The sequence below is a fragment of the Pelobates fuscus genome, chromosome 13 (assembly GCF_036172605.1).
Source record: "Pelobates fuscus isolate aPelFus1 chromosome 13, aPelFus1.pri, whole genome shotgun sequence".
NCBI classification, from domain to species: domain Eukaryota; kingdom Metazoa; phylum Chordata; class Amphibia; order Anura; family Pelobatidae; genus Pelobates; species Pelobates fuscus.
In genome coordinates this window covers 84,245,607-84,264,507 of record NC_086329.1, presented here as the reverse complement: position 1 = coordinate 84,264,507, position 18,901 = coordinate 84,245,607, and the positions used below count along the sequence as shown (strand labels likewise).

The following is an 18,901-nucleotide window of genomic DNA, read 5'->3' as shown; positions in this document are numbered from 1 at the left end:
TGTTATCAAGGGTCATTCCTTACTTCTTCCATGTATCTATACTGAGGAGATTCACCAATATGTGAATGTCCAAAGAATATTCCATTACAAAAGGGGTATATACGGATCTATGTGCTTTATATTTTACACATCAATCTGGATCAGATACAGACTCGGTGAAAAGATATCAATTAGGACAAAGCACAGACCAAATGGAAGTGTATTGTAGCAAGGTTCCTACCTGTGTTGTAACCCTTGGAGTCCTGGAGGATTTAGAAGGGGCCACTTTATTTCAGTGTACACTGTAAGAACTTGGAACCATTAAAAGAATACTGTATACACACTGGGACAATGTCTTGATTTGCATGAACTTTATGCTGGATGACATTTCATCTGAATAAGTTCTATTTATATTTTGCTCTCCAAATTTGAGAATCATTAACAATTTTGTGCGCTAACTCATTGTTGTAAGTATGGAATTTCTGAGTTTTTATGGTTAGGGGGAAATAGAGGATAGCGGCACAGGCTACATATAAATTAATGAGATAAAATCTTTTATTTATATATATATATATATATATATATATAAAAAATAGACGAGAGGTGCACTCACAGGCCTTGATTCAAAGGTTTGTTTATTTACTGGTGCAAATTACATGTGCAGAGAAAAAAATCTTTGATCAACGTTTCGACCCCTATAGGGTCTTTTTCAAGATCAAGATTTATATATATATATATATATATACACTTCTTAAGGGAAAGTGCCTCAGATTAATATTTACTAAACTGTACTGTTTGCTCCATTTAATGCCCCTTATTTATAACTCTCTCTTTATAACTTTCTGTTCTCTCTCTATCCATAGATCTCGCAATCCCATTATAAGTCTTTGCATATACGCACGATCCATATTATATTTGCCTATTCTCTCTGCTCATTTGTTATGCTGCTCTCAGAATTGTAGCTTACTCATTTTCTGTAAGTAACATTGATTTATTTCCTTCTTAAGATGTTTATGTGGATGTCAAACCATTTTCTGGTTATGAAGCCACCACTTGCAATTGCAAGAGTCCAGAAGGTGATGAGGAACGAGGCTGCGTGGAGGATTGTCTGAACAGGTTAGTGTTCTGGGAATGTTATATGCAGTACAGTTTCTTAAATCAGTTTCACGGACCGCCCCAAATAAGTAAATACAATTCCTATTTTTATTGCTGATCCCTTTAGAATCCTTTTGACTGATCTTTGATTCATAGAATGTTAATGGACCTTTACAACCAGTTAGAGAAATATTCAAATACAAAATTACCGATTGACCTACGCATCTTTCTGCTTCTCTCCTAGAATGATTTTTGCTGAGTGCTCCCCTAACACCTGCCCATGTGGGGAACATTGCGCCAACCAGAGGATCCAGAGGCACGAGTGGGTGCAGTGCTTGGAACGGTTCCGAGCAGAAGGAAAGGGATGGGGCATCCGCACCAAAGAGCCCTTAAAATCCTCACAGTTTATCATTGAATACCTTGGAGAGGTCGTCAGTGAGCATGAATTCAGGTATCCTCTAATGGGGTTTCAATTCCCTCTATTGAGCTAGAACATGTCCACAGGACACTGCAGCCCCTGCACTTGACAACCTTGTGGTCCCACAGTTTGTACTGTGATACTCACAGTTGCATATTGGGCTGCTCTTGACTATTCCAGGTATTGTTTTGGATTGGTCTTTTTCAGACCAGTTTGAATCATTAATTTTATTAGGGACGGATGCACTTCTGGTTATATACTTTATTTCCACATGCCTCTCTCATGGTGCATTTGGGTTTTAGTACTTCTCGAGCATAGAGGTTCTCCTGTTATACGTGATCCTCCCATGTCTAACAAAGCACTTGCGTATATCATGACAACTCATTGGTTATAACATTTATTAGTTCTTTATCAGTATTTACTTGTCTTCTCCTCCAAATCACTAATTTTAAGACCTTATACTAGAGCAACTTTTTGTACCATAAGTCCAGGACGTCCATTTCTGGAAGTGGATGTCTCCTTCTCGGAGCTATAGATACTACCCTCCAAACTGCTTTGCTAATACTACTGAGGCTAACTCTGTGTAAATGCCTGTCTTTATAGCAAAGGAAATCTCTCTTCCTCAAAATTGTTAAGGCAAGATGATGATTTATATTGCAGCTGACGGACTTCTGGCAAATGCTGAGCAAGCTCGGTTAGTCAGATAATGCACTAATTTATGCTGCAATGACCTCACATCTTTGTAGGCCCCAAGTGTGGCATTACAGCATTAATGAGACCTGACAAACATATTCTTCACAAACTCTGACCCCAGATCTATCACCTTAGACGATCTGGGAAGACCACAAATGTCTTTTCAGATTGAGCAGCGATGAAAATCAATAAAAATAAAAACTGTGTATGAACAGGGACCAAACGTTAAACTTACTGCGTGGAAATAATTCACAGCACTGCCATTTCACATTCATATAACTGGAACTTCTCCAGTGGGGCGCTCATTCTTTTCTGAGACTTGTTTAATTTTCTTTTTAGAATTATAATATATAGTTCTGTAATTTGCAATCACAAACTGTAGAGTTTAAACTTGATCACTATTTTACCCTTACCATTTAGAAGACACAGGCCGTACAATTGCCTATTATTATGGAAGAATTTTAATAATGACTCACTCTTATCATAAAGTCAAAGGAGTGATGCACAAAAGTAGGTTTACGTGGGAGCTCTGTTTAGGGGGTCCGGATCCCACCAGGAACAGCAAAAAATAGAGGTCCACAGGCGTCACAACGTAGGGTGAAGGCAAAAGAATATATTAATTGGAGATCAGAAAGGACAAAAAAATGACGATTAAGGCCTCTAGACCAAAACATTCTATTTTTTATTTTTATTAATTTTTTCCTTTCTAAATATATATATTTTTGCCATCACATGTTGTGATGCCTGTGGACCTGCATTTTTACTCTGATCAACATAATCAATACAGTATGCTGTAGTGGTAATGTTACCTAGAGTATCCTGGCGCCGCCCTACAGTTTAATGTTAAGAGTTTGACTGTCCCTAAGGCATGCATCAAGATCAATGGTGCCCTTACATCGCCCATACAGATAGCACAAGGCAGTGTAACTATTAGTACCCGTACTAAGTAGTACCACACTTTTCTCAGGGGAGAACAAGAACAGGTCTCTTCTATTCAAATTTAATGTGTTTTCAACTTTATTTTCTTTTATCTGACCTAAAACGGAACGCCCAAAAGTCAGAGATTTGGAATGTCTATTTTTTTTTTATAAAAGCAAACTTGGCCTAACTTACAGAAAAATACCAAAAGAGGGAGGTGGTTATGGATTCATATCTAGTTTTCTGATTTTTATTTGCAGATTTACAAACGCACATCTGGAGTTAAGCTGGTACTATAATTTGTATTTCGGCTAAATTAAATTCCAGACTAACAGTCCCCCTTTTATTTGCAGGAACAGGATGATTGAACAATATCACAACCACAATGATCACTACTGTCTGAGTCTAGACAGTGGGATGGTGATTGACAGCTATCGTATGGGTAACGAGGCTCGATTTATAAACCACAGCTGTGACCCCAACTGCGAAATGCAGAAATGGTAAGAAATTCATGTTGCGTCTCATATTCATACTACCTTGTCCTCTCTCTTAGCTGCACCTTTTTTACTGCATGACCTTACCACTCCTTGTCTGAGCCTTTCTTATACAACTCCATTTCATCTCAACTGTTTGTCCTTTGAACCTCTTCTGTTTCTACACAATCACTTATGTGAACTTTTCTCTAACTTGCTTTCATCCACTCTATTTTCATAACATGTCTCTCATGTAGTTCTTCTGTCTGTATTCTTTTGTTTGCAATTTTCGTCTCACATTTCTGTCTCTATGTACTTCATTCTCATCTCTTCGTCCCATTCCTCACCTAAGGCCAATCCTGCTTCTTCCTATTCCCCACCTGAGCATAATCCATCACATTCCTCAACTGAGCCTATTCATACCTCATCACATTCCTCAACTGAGCCTGATCCTACCTCATCACATTCCTCTACTGAGCCTAATCCTACCTCATCACATTCCTCAACTGAGCCTTATCACATTCCTCAACTGAGCCTAATCCTACCTTATCACATCCCTCAACTGAGCCTTATCCTACCGTATCACATTCCTCACCTGAGCCCAATCCTACCTTATCACATTCCTCAACGGAGTCTAATCCCTACCTTATCACATTCCTCAGCTGAGCCTAATCCTACCTTATCACATTCCTCAACTGAGCCTAATCCTACCTCATCACATTCCTCACCTGAGCCCAATCCTGCCTCCTCATTCCTCAACTGTGCCTAATCCTACCTTATCACATTCCTCACCTGAGCCCAATCCTACCTCATCACATTCCTCAACTGAGCCTAATCCTACCATATCACATTCCTCACCTGAGCCCAATCCTACCTCCTCACATTCCTCAACTGGGCCTAATCCTACCTCATCACATCCCTCAACTGAGCCTAATCCTACCTCATCACATTCCTCACCTGAGCCCAATCCTACCTCCTCATTCCTCAACTGAGCCTAATCCTACCTCATCACATTCCTCACCTGAGCCCAATCCTACCTCATCACATTCCTCAACTGAGCCTAATCCTACCATATCACATTCCTCACCTGAGCCCAATCCTACCTCCTCACATTCCTCAACTGGGCCTAATCCTACCATATCACATCCCTCAACTGAGCCTAATCCTACCATATCACATTCCTCAACTGAGTCTAATCCTACCTTATGACATTCCTCACCTGAGCTAAATCCTGCCTCATCCGTTTCCTCACCTGAGCTAAATCCTGCCTCATCCGTTTCCTCACCTGAGCCCAATCCTGCCTCATCAGATTACATACCTACACCTAATTCTGCCCTGCTCCATTCTTTACCTGAACCTAATCCTGATCATCCCATTACTTACTTCATAGTTGCCAACATTTAAAAAAAAATTTCCAGGGACACTTTGCAGCACAGCTATAAATTGGTACCTTAAAATTTTACCACACCCACTGCTGCAAAGCTCCGCCCACTATGTCCAACCCACATAATTAATCTCTGCCTACTTATAGTGCAGATTATAGGATCTACTCTATAAAGAAAGAATTACAGGTAATTGAGATGGTACTTTTAAATTTAAGGCCAAAGTAGCAGAGTTGGAAAAATTCTCCCATTCAGCAGCATTATTTCAACCTAAAGTTTTAAATTCCCATCTAAATTCCCTGCAATTCTCTCTTCATTGAGTAGATCTTTATAACACCATGTTTCCACCAACAGTACCATGCATCCTTAGTAGGTGATAGATACATTCACAGCACAGCATCTATATCAGGCAGGTACATTTTATCACTTTTAGGTGAGTTGGGTATCAGTGTTGACACTGTCAGTACAAATATCGAAAGTCTTTGTGCCGATGTGCTTCAGTCAGAGCTGTGTCTTCCCCATAGAACATACATTAGTTCACAAAAATAATTATATTGGGGGGGGGGTGAATATAGTGTGTGGGGGAGTGGGGGGGGGAGCTGAAAATAGGAAATGAAACATATAGAAGGAGAATGTACAGAATGGAATTAAAGAGAGAAATGGGAGCAAAAGGAAAACATATGCACATATTCCATTAGCCCCTTCTCATGCCACTAATTCAACATGTTGAATGTCTCAAATTGAGGCTTCAATCACCACTCCACTGCTTCTGTCTGCGAGTATTATACAGAGGGCAGCACTATACAGGGAGCACTAACTATTCCCGGATATTATACACACACAGACCTGTATTATACAGAGGGCAGCACTATATAGGGAGCACTGACTATTCCCGGATATTATACACACACAGACCTGTATTTTACAGAGAGCAGCACTATACAGGGAGCACTAACTATTCCGGGATATTATACACACATAGACATGTATTATGCAGGGAGCACTGACTGTACCAGGATATTATGTACACCAATCTGTATTATCGATAAATTATCGATAAAATGAAGCTTATAATTATTGGTACCTCCAACAAATGCAATACATACATACAATACATAAACATAGACTGCTGGGGCGGAGCATGACCACTGATCGGATCAGACGTGCTTCATCTGAGCTCCCACATCTGAGCCTGAAAATCGGTACTAACTGAGAGCCACAAGCAGACACAGACCCACATCAGAGACCAAAATACTCTCCAGCCGACAGTGTACACGGAGATACCACATATGACACGGCACGGCATCGCAGACATCCGATCGAGGCCCACCGGATCTTGAGCTGGGACGAGACGTCCGCTCTCCCAGGTCTCCAACCAACGACTAGCTGTCCCCACTCCCACTTTGGACTGGTGGGGGTTATCCCGGTCCCCACAGGTGAGCACAACTGCTTCCAGCCGGGCCCAAGCACCTACTAGGCGACAGAACACAGACCGGGCAGCTCATTGGCGAGAAAAGGCAGACCGCACGGGGGATCACACTGCAGCGCCTGATTACAGCACTAGACAGCCTCTGGGACGAGCCAGCTGATTCCCTCGATAAGCCAGCTGTACTGGCTATAGAAAGCAAGTGGAGGAGAGAAGGGCGGGAAAAGAGCAGGTCCCCCCAGGCACTCCTTATCAGGCACACATACCACATCACATGAAGAGCCCACTCGGGCTAAAGACCAAAGGGGAGACCTCCCCGGAGCACCGGCAAGGAGGACCTGATGCCACAGACGGCGACTCACCAGCGGGGTCCACTGCAGCCCCCCGAAAGGGAAGAACTCGGCTGATGCCCAAGTTTATGGCCATCAGGTGGAAGACTTCATGACGGCCCGAGGCTGTGGGGAGGACCGGCCTGAACTCTGCCTCTTGCTGCCACTCAACCCCCTAAGCCTGCTACCAAGCCGGGGTATCGGCTGATCTCTGACTTACACCACAAGTATGATATGCTGGACTGTTTCCCCCACCCCTATATCACATCTACCAGCTTGACATGCAGCCACACACACGATCACCTCCATAGTAAACTCAGAGGCTACCAACTGGTTGCGCACACCCGCATGTCATAGCTAATGCGGCATAACACAAGCAAAACCATACAGCTGGCACTACCACACACTGTCTTTGACAAATGCAATTACACTGAAGTGCTGGAAACCCATGGATACCCACACTTATAGCCTAAACACAAAGCTTAAGCTACCATAATGCAATCCTGCTCCTATGCCCTTAGCCTGAAATACACAGCATCTCGCTATATCTGCTATTGGTAATCCTTTCCTAGATCCTAAACACAAGCTCCTTAGTATCACTTGAAGTGATTTATGCTTTATTTTATAAAATGGGGCATGATTCAACTAATACACCAGTTGTACAACCTGCTAATGAGCCTGAGGACTGCCGTTGGCGCACCTCTGACATGTATGTAATGTTCAACTGCACTGCAAAATGAAATAAAAAAACACAGACTGCTGCATACAGGCACCGACTGCTGCATACAGGCACCGACTGCTGCATACAGGCACCGACTGCTGCATACAGGCACCGACTGCTGCATACAGGCACCGACTGCTGCATACAGGCACCGACTGCTGCATACAGGCACCGACTGCTGCATACAGGCACCGACTGCTGCATACAGGCACCGACTGCTGCATACAGGCACCGACTGCTGCATACAGGCACCGACTGCTGCATACAGGCACCGACTGCTGCATACAGGCACCGACTGCTGCATACAGGCACCGACTGCTGCATACAGGCACCGACTGCTGCATACAGGCACCGACTGCTGCATACAGGCACCGACTGCTGCATACAGGCACCGACTGCTGCATACAGGCACCGACTGCTGCATACAGGCACCGACTGCTGCATACAGGCACCGACTGCTGCATACAGGCACCGACTGCTGCATACAGGCACCGACTGCTGCATACAGGCACCGACTGCTGCATACAGGCACCGACTGCTGCATACAGGCACCGACCGCTGCATACAGGCACCGACCGCTGCATACAGGCACCGACCGCTGCATACAGGCACCGACCGCTGCATACAGGCACCGACCGCTGCATACAGGCACCGACCGCTGCATACAGGCACCGACCGCTGCATACAGGCACCTGACAGCGAAGATGGCTGGACGTGTTTGTTAACAGCTCCTGCACATCTGAGCCTAAACTACAGAATATCATAATCTAAACGACTAAAACTCAGAGAGGAGCAGATAGTGGATGGAAAGCACAGCGTGTGGGCACCCGCGGGTGTCCCTTTCAAGTCTCAGCACTGCAGCCATCCACCGTCCAAACATGCGGCCTAGCAGACATGGCGACCAAGCACCTGGGGGAGACGGCCGATCTCTTAGCGCAAGGCCTGCTGTGATCGTGGGCAAGTCTGTTGCCCTGCAACCCTCCCCTCTGGACCGGTGGGGGTCATCCCAGTCCCGCCGGACCCAACCGTTAAACTCACCTGCCAACCAAGCAACCCACGAGGCTCTCCCGGCAGAGGAGCCCAAGATGGCGGACAACTTCTCCATGCGGAGGTGCGAACTGCACGGACCGGAGCCGGCACTCCCGAGCTCGCCAAACCACACGCAACACCGCATAGACAGAGCGTTCTGGCGAAGGCTGTCGGGTTGGATGCAGGCGTTGCAGGCCCAACACCAAACGGGCGAAAGCGATGCGGCGACCCCCAGAAGGCCTAGACCACCTCGGAGCCGACCAACCTTACAGGCTACCGGGAACCTCAAGCCCGGCCCGACAAGTCGGAAGCCCGCAGCACATATAAAGGTACCTCCTCGTTGGCGGAGAATCCGTAACCATTAAAGGCGCCACATGACAGGCGACCCACGAGGCCTCACTCACCTGCAAACACGTGTGGGAGCCGAGGCGACGGACACCTGACACGGACCTCGGAGGCAGCCAACTACCGACGACAGGAAGCACAACGACACCACCGGGCAAGTGCAGCAAACGACCGCACATCACGGATCCGCACACACACACCAGGTGGGGGAGCCCATCATGAGGACCGGCACCGGGTGCAGAACAGTCAGAGGATGAACGGAGACACCAAACTGAGACACCTCACAGTCTATCTCCTGAAGCACATCCATGGCGTCGGATGAACATACCGCTGATCTGGGTATGTCTGGAATGCACCCCTGGTATGCCACGGTACAGCACCTTACTGGACTCTGACGATTTTTTTCTACAACCCCCCCCCCAACGCCAAAGAAGATGATAGCAAGTTAACAATGTTATGTTATTGATCCCACATTAGATTATCTGAGCCTTATTGATTCCACACATACTGCATAATTGTCTCGTTGCATGCTTATGCTAAATCAAGGCTTCCTCTTAAATATGCTACCTTGTCCACCAAAGCAGTCATGTGAAAACTCACCCTAGCTAAGATAATTGCATTATAAACACATCTATACAGGTGCTTGTTTTTCATATATTTGTACTAACTACATGCCTAGCTATAGACCCCCACAACTATCTGGTCCGTTGGAATGATGTACCATTCAACATGATACTACTCTAAGCCAGACATGTTTAATCAACATCTTGTAACCTCAATCCATGCTACTGAAACTTGCAATTACTAATATTCTGAGACAAGCGACACTTAGATATGTTGAGGCAAACGCTATAACTAATCTCACGTGAATATACCTCCTAGTTTTTCACTATGTTTTTCAAAACAAAAATGTGCAAATTCTCTATGCCACTGTTTCACCTATCTTTGTCTAAATATCAGTGAACGCTGTTGTGGCGTATGACTATGCTCTGTACCCACCTGCACAACAAAAATAAAGAATTAAAAAAAAAATAAAGCACATGGCTCTGCAAGTTGCCAGGACTGTCCGAGAGAGTGAATTGCCCGGGACAGACTCCAGCTTGCTGGGACTATCCCGGCAAAAACGGGACAGTTGGCAACTATGCTTGCTTGTGCCTAAATGCTGCACTTTTTCCTTTTTTCTTTTATTTTCATAATTGGTCACAATACAGACAAGATAGGTTCAGTATTGTTGTAGAATGGAATCACCAGCACAATGGGGGACCTTATTTGGGGTAAGCAACGCTAAATGCTGCTTTGTTCCTCCCCTGTACTTATTTTAGTTTTCTCATACAATCTCTTAGACTTTTCATTATCCTGACTATCGCTGGGGAGAGGTGCAATCTCTCTGATTTTCCTCTCTTAATTTGTGCATTTATTTTTTAATTTTTTTCCTCAGGTCTGTAAATGGTGTATACCGCATTGGGCTATATGCATTGAAGGACATGCCTGCTGGGACTGAACTGACATATGATTACAACTTCCATTCATTCAATACAGAGAAGCAGGTGAGGGAGTAATTATGTGTTGTGACCTCTAGTGAATATTTTTCTATGTGCATACTTTTGTTGACATCAATCAACAGACTAGTTTCCCATACTTCATTTTTTTAAATTTTTATTTTTAGTATATGTGTGTTTATGTTAATGTGAATGTCCTCACTACATAAATATGTGTATAGACTGCATATAAGCCCCCACACATGATACATAACAGTTTGTACAGCACATGCAATACAGAAATTACCCTTCTAGTAGCTGGTGCTATTTACATGTTCTGTGCTTCCCAAAACTTACAGCAACTTTGTAAGTGTGGCTTTGAGAAGTGCCGTGGGATCATTGGAGGGAAGAGTCAGCGGATGAATGGACTGACAAACAAGGCCAACCAGCTACTTTCTTCTCATAGAAGACCAGGACGCTCCAAGGAGAAGAGGAAATCGAAACACAGACTGAAGAAGAGGGTAAGTAAAATGGAGCACTCTAACTTCAGTCAAAACGCATTATGGTAACTAAGCTGGACAGCCTTTATCATTCCCTTTAAAGAGCACAACTAGATAACTGAATATTGGATAACGGTTGTGCTTAACAAAGTTTGATGTATTTTTAATAGTTTCATTTACTTTGATTTGCTGGCTTGCTGGGCAAAACATGTCAATTACACTCCTGTAGGATTTTTCCATTGATACGTTTAGCCTCATGGGGCTGCCCAGAACACAGAAGTGCGGCAGAGGTAAGGGTTTTTTTTATAGATTTTTTTCCTACACTGCTTTATTCACCACTGTGTTTCACCATGCATTTCCTGCGGTGGCGGGACACGGAAATGTCTCACTGAGTGATGGAGAACAAAGATTTTCTGAAACATAAAGTTAAGGCCACGGTGCATTGCAGGCATACCCCTTTGTGTCTATTTTGATGATTAGCGAATTGAATACAAGGTTAAGAACGAAGAGTAGTCTATTTCTTTGACCCCTGCTGGGCAATTAACCATCTGCATTTTAGGGATACTGTACACACACAAGAGAACTGATTTGCAGTGTCTTTGTATACAGCGCTTTTGCATAAACTCCATTCCCACAATCCATAAACCAGTTTAGTTTGCCAGTATTCTGCTCGTCATCTCAGGTCTCTTATTTATGAATAGAATGTCTTGCTTTATACTCAAACATCTTGTTCTAATCAATTATTATTGTATTTGTATGACAGAGAGGTCACCTGCCTGAGGATCGTAATGACACAGTGGGTACCCCAACTAGACTGGGCCCACAACTCCACATGAAAGCAATGTCAAATAGAGAAAGGTACAAAACCAGCTCCTCTTTCTCACCACTAACTGTAGCTCATACCTCACCTCTGACTTCCATCTTTCTAATCCTCCATCCCGTCGCACTATCCTTTCTCACCATTCTTTAACAGCTTTATTTTGCACGTTGCCCTGTACTTTATATCACCTGCACTGACCACTGCTTGATGCACACTCCCTGTGTATATAAACGCTATCCCTGCTTCATTTGCTATATTCATTTTAATCCTACCTGTTCTTCATTTCCTGAGTTATGTATTATCTTTGAACCACGTGCCTTTCTTTACATTATCTTGTGCTCCCTTATTTATTTTCCTTAGACACCCTTATTTCTATTCTTATCAAGCTGTCCCTTCTTTTACCTGTCTATCCTGCTTTCCATTTTGCTCTCACCACGGACTTTCTGCATTTATCTCTCACCCTGCTTTACCTCCCCCTTGTGTTATATTACCACTGGCCCTATAATATCTTCTCATTTTGACCTTTACAGAAATTTTGTGCTGAAACACCGGGTTTTCCTGGTGAGAAACTGGGAGAAGATCCGGCAAAGACACGAAGAAGGAGTTAAGAATGACTTACATCCAGGATCCCTGTACACCCGCTGGAATGGCATCTGCAGGGATGATGGCAACATCAAGTCTGGTGAGAAATCTTCATGAACCTAGAGCAGGGCTAGGCAACCTTCTGCACTCCAGACGTTATGGACTACATCTTTTTTTTTTTTTTTTTAATTCTTTATTTTAATGTGCAACAAAAGATGAACATACAGGCTTGCAGTGCCACGACTGCTTCTGCAAGCTCAATGCGAATAAACAAAGCTATACAGTGTCATGACATGAGAAACAAGTGCACATTTTTATGTTAAAGAGAAATGCTTCAGTATGTGCTGTAGTATAATTTGCTTTACAAGTATACGTACCCTTAGTAAAATAAAATAAACTATATGCTTTAAACAATAAAGATAAGAACTAATCAGGTAAATATCCGAAACTAGACAAGCTCTGCCGCCAAGGTGACTGTAAAATGGGTGTTGGTATAAGGCAAAACTTATAGGGATCATGTAAAATAGCTAAGACCTCGCTAGTATTCACAAAGCAGACATGCTGTACATCGCTAGGTATGTGAACAGGCTAGTACATTTAGTCATGAATCTTTTATATACATCTAGCAGGGTAATGCAGATATTACCAGGTTATATGTGTAGCTGTGTTCACCAAAAAGAGTTAACTACCTGACAGCCCTAAGATTAGCTTTAGCAAGGATAAGGTACATGTGAGAATGCATAAGAAGATTGCACTAAAGTAAAGAAAACAACAAGAAAGTATAACACTCGCTTGATACTGCGTCAGTCTAAGCATGGATATACAAAGCGTTTAATCGATGGACTGCGGATAACACTCCCCTGCGATCCCCCGTGCGAGCAGTCCAGATAACAAAGTCAAACCTGGAATATAGATGCCAGCCGGCATACGTGGAAGTTCAGTTGGGGCATAGGAAACTGAGTGGCAATGGGCATTCTACCTGACATTGAGTCCAAGTCCCGTTGGGGTCAGCCGATGCCTTGTTGGGGCTGGGTGGATGCCCCCAGTGTTGGAAGTTGCCGCGGGGCAATTCCAGCCGGTGTTTCCTTCGTCGGTGCACCCGGGAGCTGTTCCCATGCGTTCCGGGGATGCGGTCTGTGGGGCAGGGCAGCGTCGTAGCAGGCTTTGTGAGGGCTTGACCCGTGCTGATTCGGGGTTGTTAGTGCCGCTGATTGACAGTTTGGACGGGTGTCTCGAGTGGTCCTATTCCGAGGCCTGTGAGCATTGCTGTCCGAGGACCTCGGCGCCGTTTCCCGCCATATAGACCCTCGGCTTTGTTTCCAACTTGTTCCGAGGTGGGTACCCTTGCAGGTGGCGTCGGGTAGCCGGGCGTATCCACGCCTTTATTTCTCTCACCGCTAGCTTGTAGGTCTGTCTCCTGTTTTTGAGCTTCGCCCAGAGATAGGTGCATAGTCGGCCAACAAACTCTAGCGTGTGCTCGGGCGGCTTAATCAGTGTCCGCTGGGTCATAGGCTGCTTCTGAGCCGCCATCTCGGCTGGATTCAGTTTGTCTCATTTGGTTGGTGGGTTAGTCGCTCGATAAGGTGGTCGTGGTGCCGAGTTACATGCAGCCACCATTTTGTGAGCCTGTTTGTAGCGCCTCTGGGTAGGCGTCTGTCGTTCGGTTGGCCCTGATGTCTAGCTCGGCAGGGACCGGGATAACCCCCGCCGGTCCAGAGGGGGGGGAAAGCAGGAGCCCAACCACTGCTGCGTGCTTGTTAGGCAGGAGATCGGCCGCGTCTCCCGCCCAAAATAAGGTAGTAGGCCGCAGGAAGCTTTAGCGCCTGTATGGTGCTTATAAATGTCGGGATTTCTTGCTGAGAGTGGCCCCTGAGTTCTCGGGTCGATGGGTGTCGATATGGGCACCGATTGAGAGGAATATCACCCTATTTGAAGCATAAGTTTATAAAGATTGAGGAGCTCTCTCAACCTGCGTCTGTCTCGTTCAGCGGTCAGGCCCCGCCCCCGACTACATCTTTTACTGCCATACACCAAGGCATCAGGGGAGAGGTAGTCCACAAAATCTGGAGTACCGAAGGTTGCCTACCCCTGACTTAGCGGGTTATCCTCAGCTGAACATAGACCAGCTGCTTAACAACGGCAAAGTAGGTGGAAGGTAGAAGGGCATATTACTGCACTTAGAGTGGCCACTCTTAATACAAATAGGAAATATCAGTGCTAAGAGAACCTAAATAATAAGGCCTAGCTAGAACAAACTCAAGGACCATAACAAAACCAATGTTTTCACAGCTTCGTTTAGAGCTTCCAGGCTACCTCACCTGCGTCTACTAATAAATCAGTATTTTGATTATACTGAACAATGAGAAGTGCTCACTAGAGAAATAGGCCTTTTGTGTACATAGAAAAAGTCTTAAATCTTTGAGTTCCACTCATGAAAAACGGGGGCAAAAACAAGTGTTGCATTTATAATTTTGTTCAGTCTATATTTTGGTTTTATATCTGGTTTTATCTTCTCCTAAATTTTGTTTCCTATTTAATTTTTTTTCAGATGTGTTTATGACACAGTTTGCTGCCTTGCAAACCTCCCGCTCAGTCCGCACCAGACGCCTGGCAGCGGCAGAAGAGAACATCGAGGTAGCAAGGGCAGCTCGTCTGGCGCAGATCTTCAAAGAGATTTGCGATGGCATTATCTGCTACAAAGGTGTGTGCAGCAAATCTGTTGAAGGAAGTTTGCCGTCCACAATGCACAATGGAGGTTTTCAAACTGTTGATTTACTGTGAACTATGCGACTAAGCAGCTGAGGCTCATTGTGTGTTGTTGTGTTGTACATTTAATATTCTTGACCTCATCAACCATTGATCCTTGGGATTTTTTTTCCTCTACAGATTCCTCCAATCAGAACCTGGCAACACCTCTTCTCAGTCTTCCACCCAAGAAAAAGTAAGTAAAACTAGAAGCATAGATAAATTCAGAGCATTCCCACTTGGGAAGAGGCAGAGAAGTAAGGAGGTAATTTTCTCCTGGAGGGAAGCTGAGGGGTAACTGCTTGGTGCTTTACAGGTGAAGGAACAGAGTGGTAATCTTCTTCTAATGTTTTTAGGAATAGTTTTTAGTGTAATTGGGATTAGTGTTCCTTGGGAAGAAACAATGAGGGTAATTAGGATCAATGTGTCTTAGGAAGAGACAGAGCGTTAAGCAGGGTGAGTTTTTCCTATGAAGAATAACAGTGGTAATGGGTCGAAGCCCCCCTCAAGAACAAGCAGAAGGCTAACTGGGGAACTCTACAACAGAAAGAGACAGAGGGGTAGTTGAGGTAATCTCTCCAAAAGTGAACTTACACGTGTCTTTTTCATCTTTAGAAACCCTTATTACTATGAGAAAGTCTCAGACCCACTGGATTTGCTCACAATTGAGAAGCAGATCCTCACTGGATACTACAAGACTGTGGAAACCTTTGATACAGACATGCTGAAGGTTTTTCGCAATGCAGAGGTTAGTCTGTCTGGGGAATTTCTCCTGGTGGTCACCCTGTATGGCTGTGTTTCAGCAAATCAACACATACCTTTACATTTTTTCAGAAATATCATGGCAGGAAGTCTCAGATCGGTAGAGATGTTTGCAAACTGCGGAAGGCATACTATAGCGCCCGGCACGAGTCGTCTGCCCAGATTGATGAGATAGTTGGCGAGACTGCTAGTGAAGCTGACAGCAGTGAAGCTTCACTCTGTGACAAAGATGGCAACCACGAAAAGGATGACGATATAATTAGATGTATCTGTGGTCTCTACAAGGATGAGGGGCTAATGATTCAGTGTGAGAAATGCATGGTAAGGATGCACTAGAATTTGGGTATGTTTACATTATATTCTTTATTGGCCAGCACTCTGTTATCTGGCTACAGGGAATGTCTTTAGTTAGTTTATGTTAGTGATTATGGTGACCTTTATCCAACTGCATCATGGATTTTGCCTTGATAAATAGTTTACGGTTTGAGAACATAGTTGACTTCTACTGGTAGAACACCAGGCTGCTTTTATAGTACAGGTTTAGTGTTTTGGAGTACGAATTTTACTAAACGGGTCGGGAAAAGTTATGATATTATTATGTAATTGCCAGAGACCTGATTTTACAGTGTTTGGCTCTTTTGATTTCACCATTCGGGCACCCGACGGGAGAGTCCTCATTTTACAGTGCAGCCATCCTAATATTCCATCAGGTTGGGTGAAGCAGTCTGAAACTTTCTGGATTGGGTAATAGTCGTAATATTAAAGAATATGGAGTCCTTATCTTTATAGCAGAGTTGAGGGGTGTAAAGGGGAAGTCAGAGTTTTGAGTATACACTATATATTAAGTTTGCCCATCTTTCCTTGTGTGGATGAGTTTGGATAAAGAAGTTGATGGATTTACCAAGTGACAGCATAGTAGTAGTTATTTTACTGTATGGATGCAGAGTGACCTACGGTGTCTTAGTTTTGGGGCTAATTAAATGCAACGTAACTGCGTGAATTAATGACATATGGTCTGCTTACTTTTCAGGTTTGGCAGCATTGTGACTGTATGGGGGTAACCTCGGATGTTGAACACTATCTGTGTGAACAGTGCGACCCTAGGCCTGTGGTTCGGGTAAGTGATTATCTGGTACATTTGATCCAAACACATCATGGCATGAACCTGTTCTGATATTTAATTACATTGGATGCAGATTACACACTCTGGGCCTGTCCTGATTTTGTGAAAGCTGGTCTTAAGCCTTATTTCAGATCCACCTCTGTGTGAAGCCAGCCTAGAACCCTTGTGGGGCAGGTTAATAACATATATCTAAAGTTCTCATATCTTGGTTATGTTTTACAGGAGGTCCCCATGATTCCCTGTCCTCACTACGCACAGCCTGGTTTTGTTTACTTCATCTGTTTGCTGAGAGATGAACTGTTACTACGTCAAGGTGACTGTATATAGAGTTTGTCTAGATACCTGTGTGTACTGCTATGTAAATAATCTGCGTGTGTTGATATTAACCAATAGCGGTGTATGCATTCCGTACTTTATCCATGCTCTGGTTAAAGTGTGTAGTTATTAAACCTGTATGCTGTATATTGTTACACTATTTTTTATACCCATACGTGGGAGAATAATACTTTTTTTTATATTGGATCTCTGCTTTGCTGCTTTTTATCTATAGCTATGTGGATATTTAGCAGTAATTGAATGCATATGTGGATATTAAACTGTATCTATGCTTGTGAGTCTGGATTTTTAGCTATAACAATATGCGTGTGTGGATATTTAGTTATGAGTGATTAGTCCTGATAGTCAAAAAATATGTCTATGGGGGGCGGGGCCTGGCTGCCAAACGGAATGGACGCATGCAGAGTCAGCTCCGACCGAAACTCTAAGAAATCGTCTTAATACTGACCTTCTCAAACACAACCGTTGCAACCCGAGAGCTAGAAATAGCCTACAATCAGCCCGGATCTATTTCAGAGCTTTACAGGCGCATCCCCAGCAATTTCAGCTCAAAACTTTATTGCGGCCTACCCGGGAGTGAGAGTGCGGGGGAGGCGGCCGCTCTCCCCACCTGAACTCCTGTGGGAACGAGCAGACGCAGTACGGGCACCCGTTCCCCCCCTGCCGGTGGGGGTCATCCCGGCCTTAGCACTCCAGCCACTGGAGCACCTGTAGCCCCGCACAAGCACACGCTGCAGCCTGAATCTTACCGCCTCAGGCAACCTAAGATGGCGGACGCCAGGCCTCTTACCATGCCGACTGAATCTATCGCAACCAAGCTAGACAAGATATTTGAGGCATTCTGGCGGAAGCTAGAGGAGAGGCAACAATCTGCAAACTCACAGCGCCGCTCACCTCCTGCAGCCCAGCGGACCAAGCCGACTCCACAGCGGCAGAACTGCCTTATACCCAGGCGCCAGAAGAGAGGGAGAGCCGGACGGTCGACTCCAGGGGGTAAATCGGCTCACAGAGCTCCCCCGCAGGGACCCCCTTTCAAAAGAGGAATCCATCAGCCCCACTGGGAGATGCATAGCCCAGGCTACAACACCAAACAGAGCTTCCTGACACCACCAGGTACCAGCCTTCATGCTGCACGAAACGCCGACCTGGGTTGGAGAGGGAGAGCGATGAAGGGATATGGAGCTCACGGAGATCCCTCCCATCATGTAAGCCTTAAAGCTGGACTAGAAAAGGACTGCTTGGGGTGGCCTACCAGAGGCATTGGTTGAGACCCTGACCCTGCCTAACTGCCGACCCCAAACGGACACCAGCATAAATATATCTGTCGACCACCCTTAATCTTTCTCACATAAAGGTCTTTTTCTTTTATGTTACTCCTGCTATAATTCCATTTAAAGGACAAAGCAGTTTTATGCTCGTCCACTAATGCTATGCCATTTGTTTAGGCTTGTTTTCTCTCTGTATATTTCTGCCTCCAGCCTCGTGATATAGTTTCATGTATAAGCATAGTCTACAGTTTACTTAAAATAATCCGTTTGGTTGCAGAGCTAAATCCAAATCTGCTTGTCATGTCTAATCTTAAATATAAAAATGTGCAGCATAAAATATATAGTTATTTGGTGAAGCAGAATGCAACTTGCATACTACCAGTATAGTACCCATTGAAGTGTAGTTTTTAGCATATTGCAGTCTACATACAGCTAGGCACATTTGACAAGCATATGAGACACCTGCAGTGTGAGTTCCA

The 18,901-nt window shown here is 44.5% G+C and overlaps 1 protein-coding gene across 3 annotated transcripts in view; it reads left to right on the top strand.

Moving 5' to 3' along the window:
* Positions 1–18,901, top strand: part of ASH1L (ASH1 like histone lysine methyltransferase) — a 118,842-nt gene that overhangs the window by 94,092 nt on the left and 5,849 nt on the right. For all 3 annotated transcript variants that reach the window (XM_063439388.1, XM_063439390.1, XM_063439389.1), the window contains exons 10-22: positions 987–1,095; positions 1,319–1,525; positions 3,457–3,603; positions 10,247–10,355; positions 10,646–10,807; positions 11,550–11,644; positions 12,137–12,288; positions 14,737–14,889; positions 15,075–15,129; positions 15,549–15,681; positions 15,768–16,016; positions 16,726–16,812; positions 17,041–17,131. In XM_063439388.1, the coding sequence (XP_063295458.1) occupies positions 987–1,095; positions 1,319–1,525; positions 3,457–3,603; positions 10,247–10,355; positions 10,646–10,807; positions 11,550–11,644; positions 12,137–12,288; positions 14,737–14,889; positions 15,075–15,129; positions 15,549–15,681; positions 15,768–16,016; positions 16,726–16,812; positions 17,041–17,131 (1,749 nt within the window). The remainder of the gene's footprint in view (positions 1–986; positions 1,096–1,318; positions 1,526–3,456; positions 3,604–10,246; positions 10,356–10,645; positions 10,808–11,549; positions 11,645–12,136; positions 12,289–14,736; positions 14,890–15,074; positions 15,130–15,548; positions 15,682–15,767; positions 16,017–16,725; positions 16,813–17,040; positions 17,132–18,901) is intronic.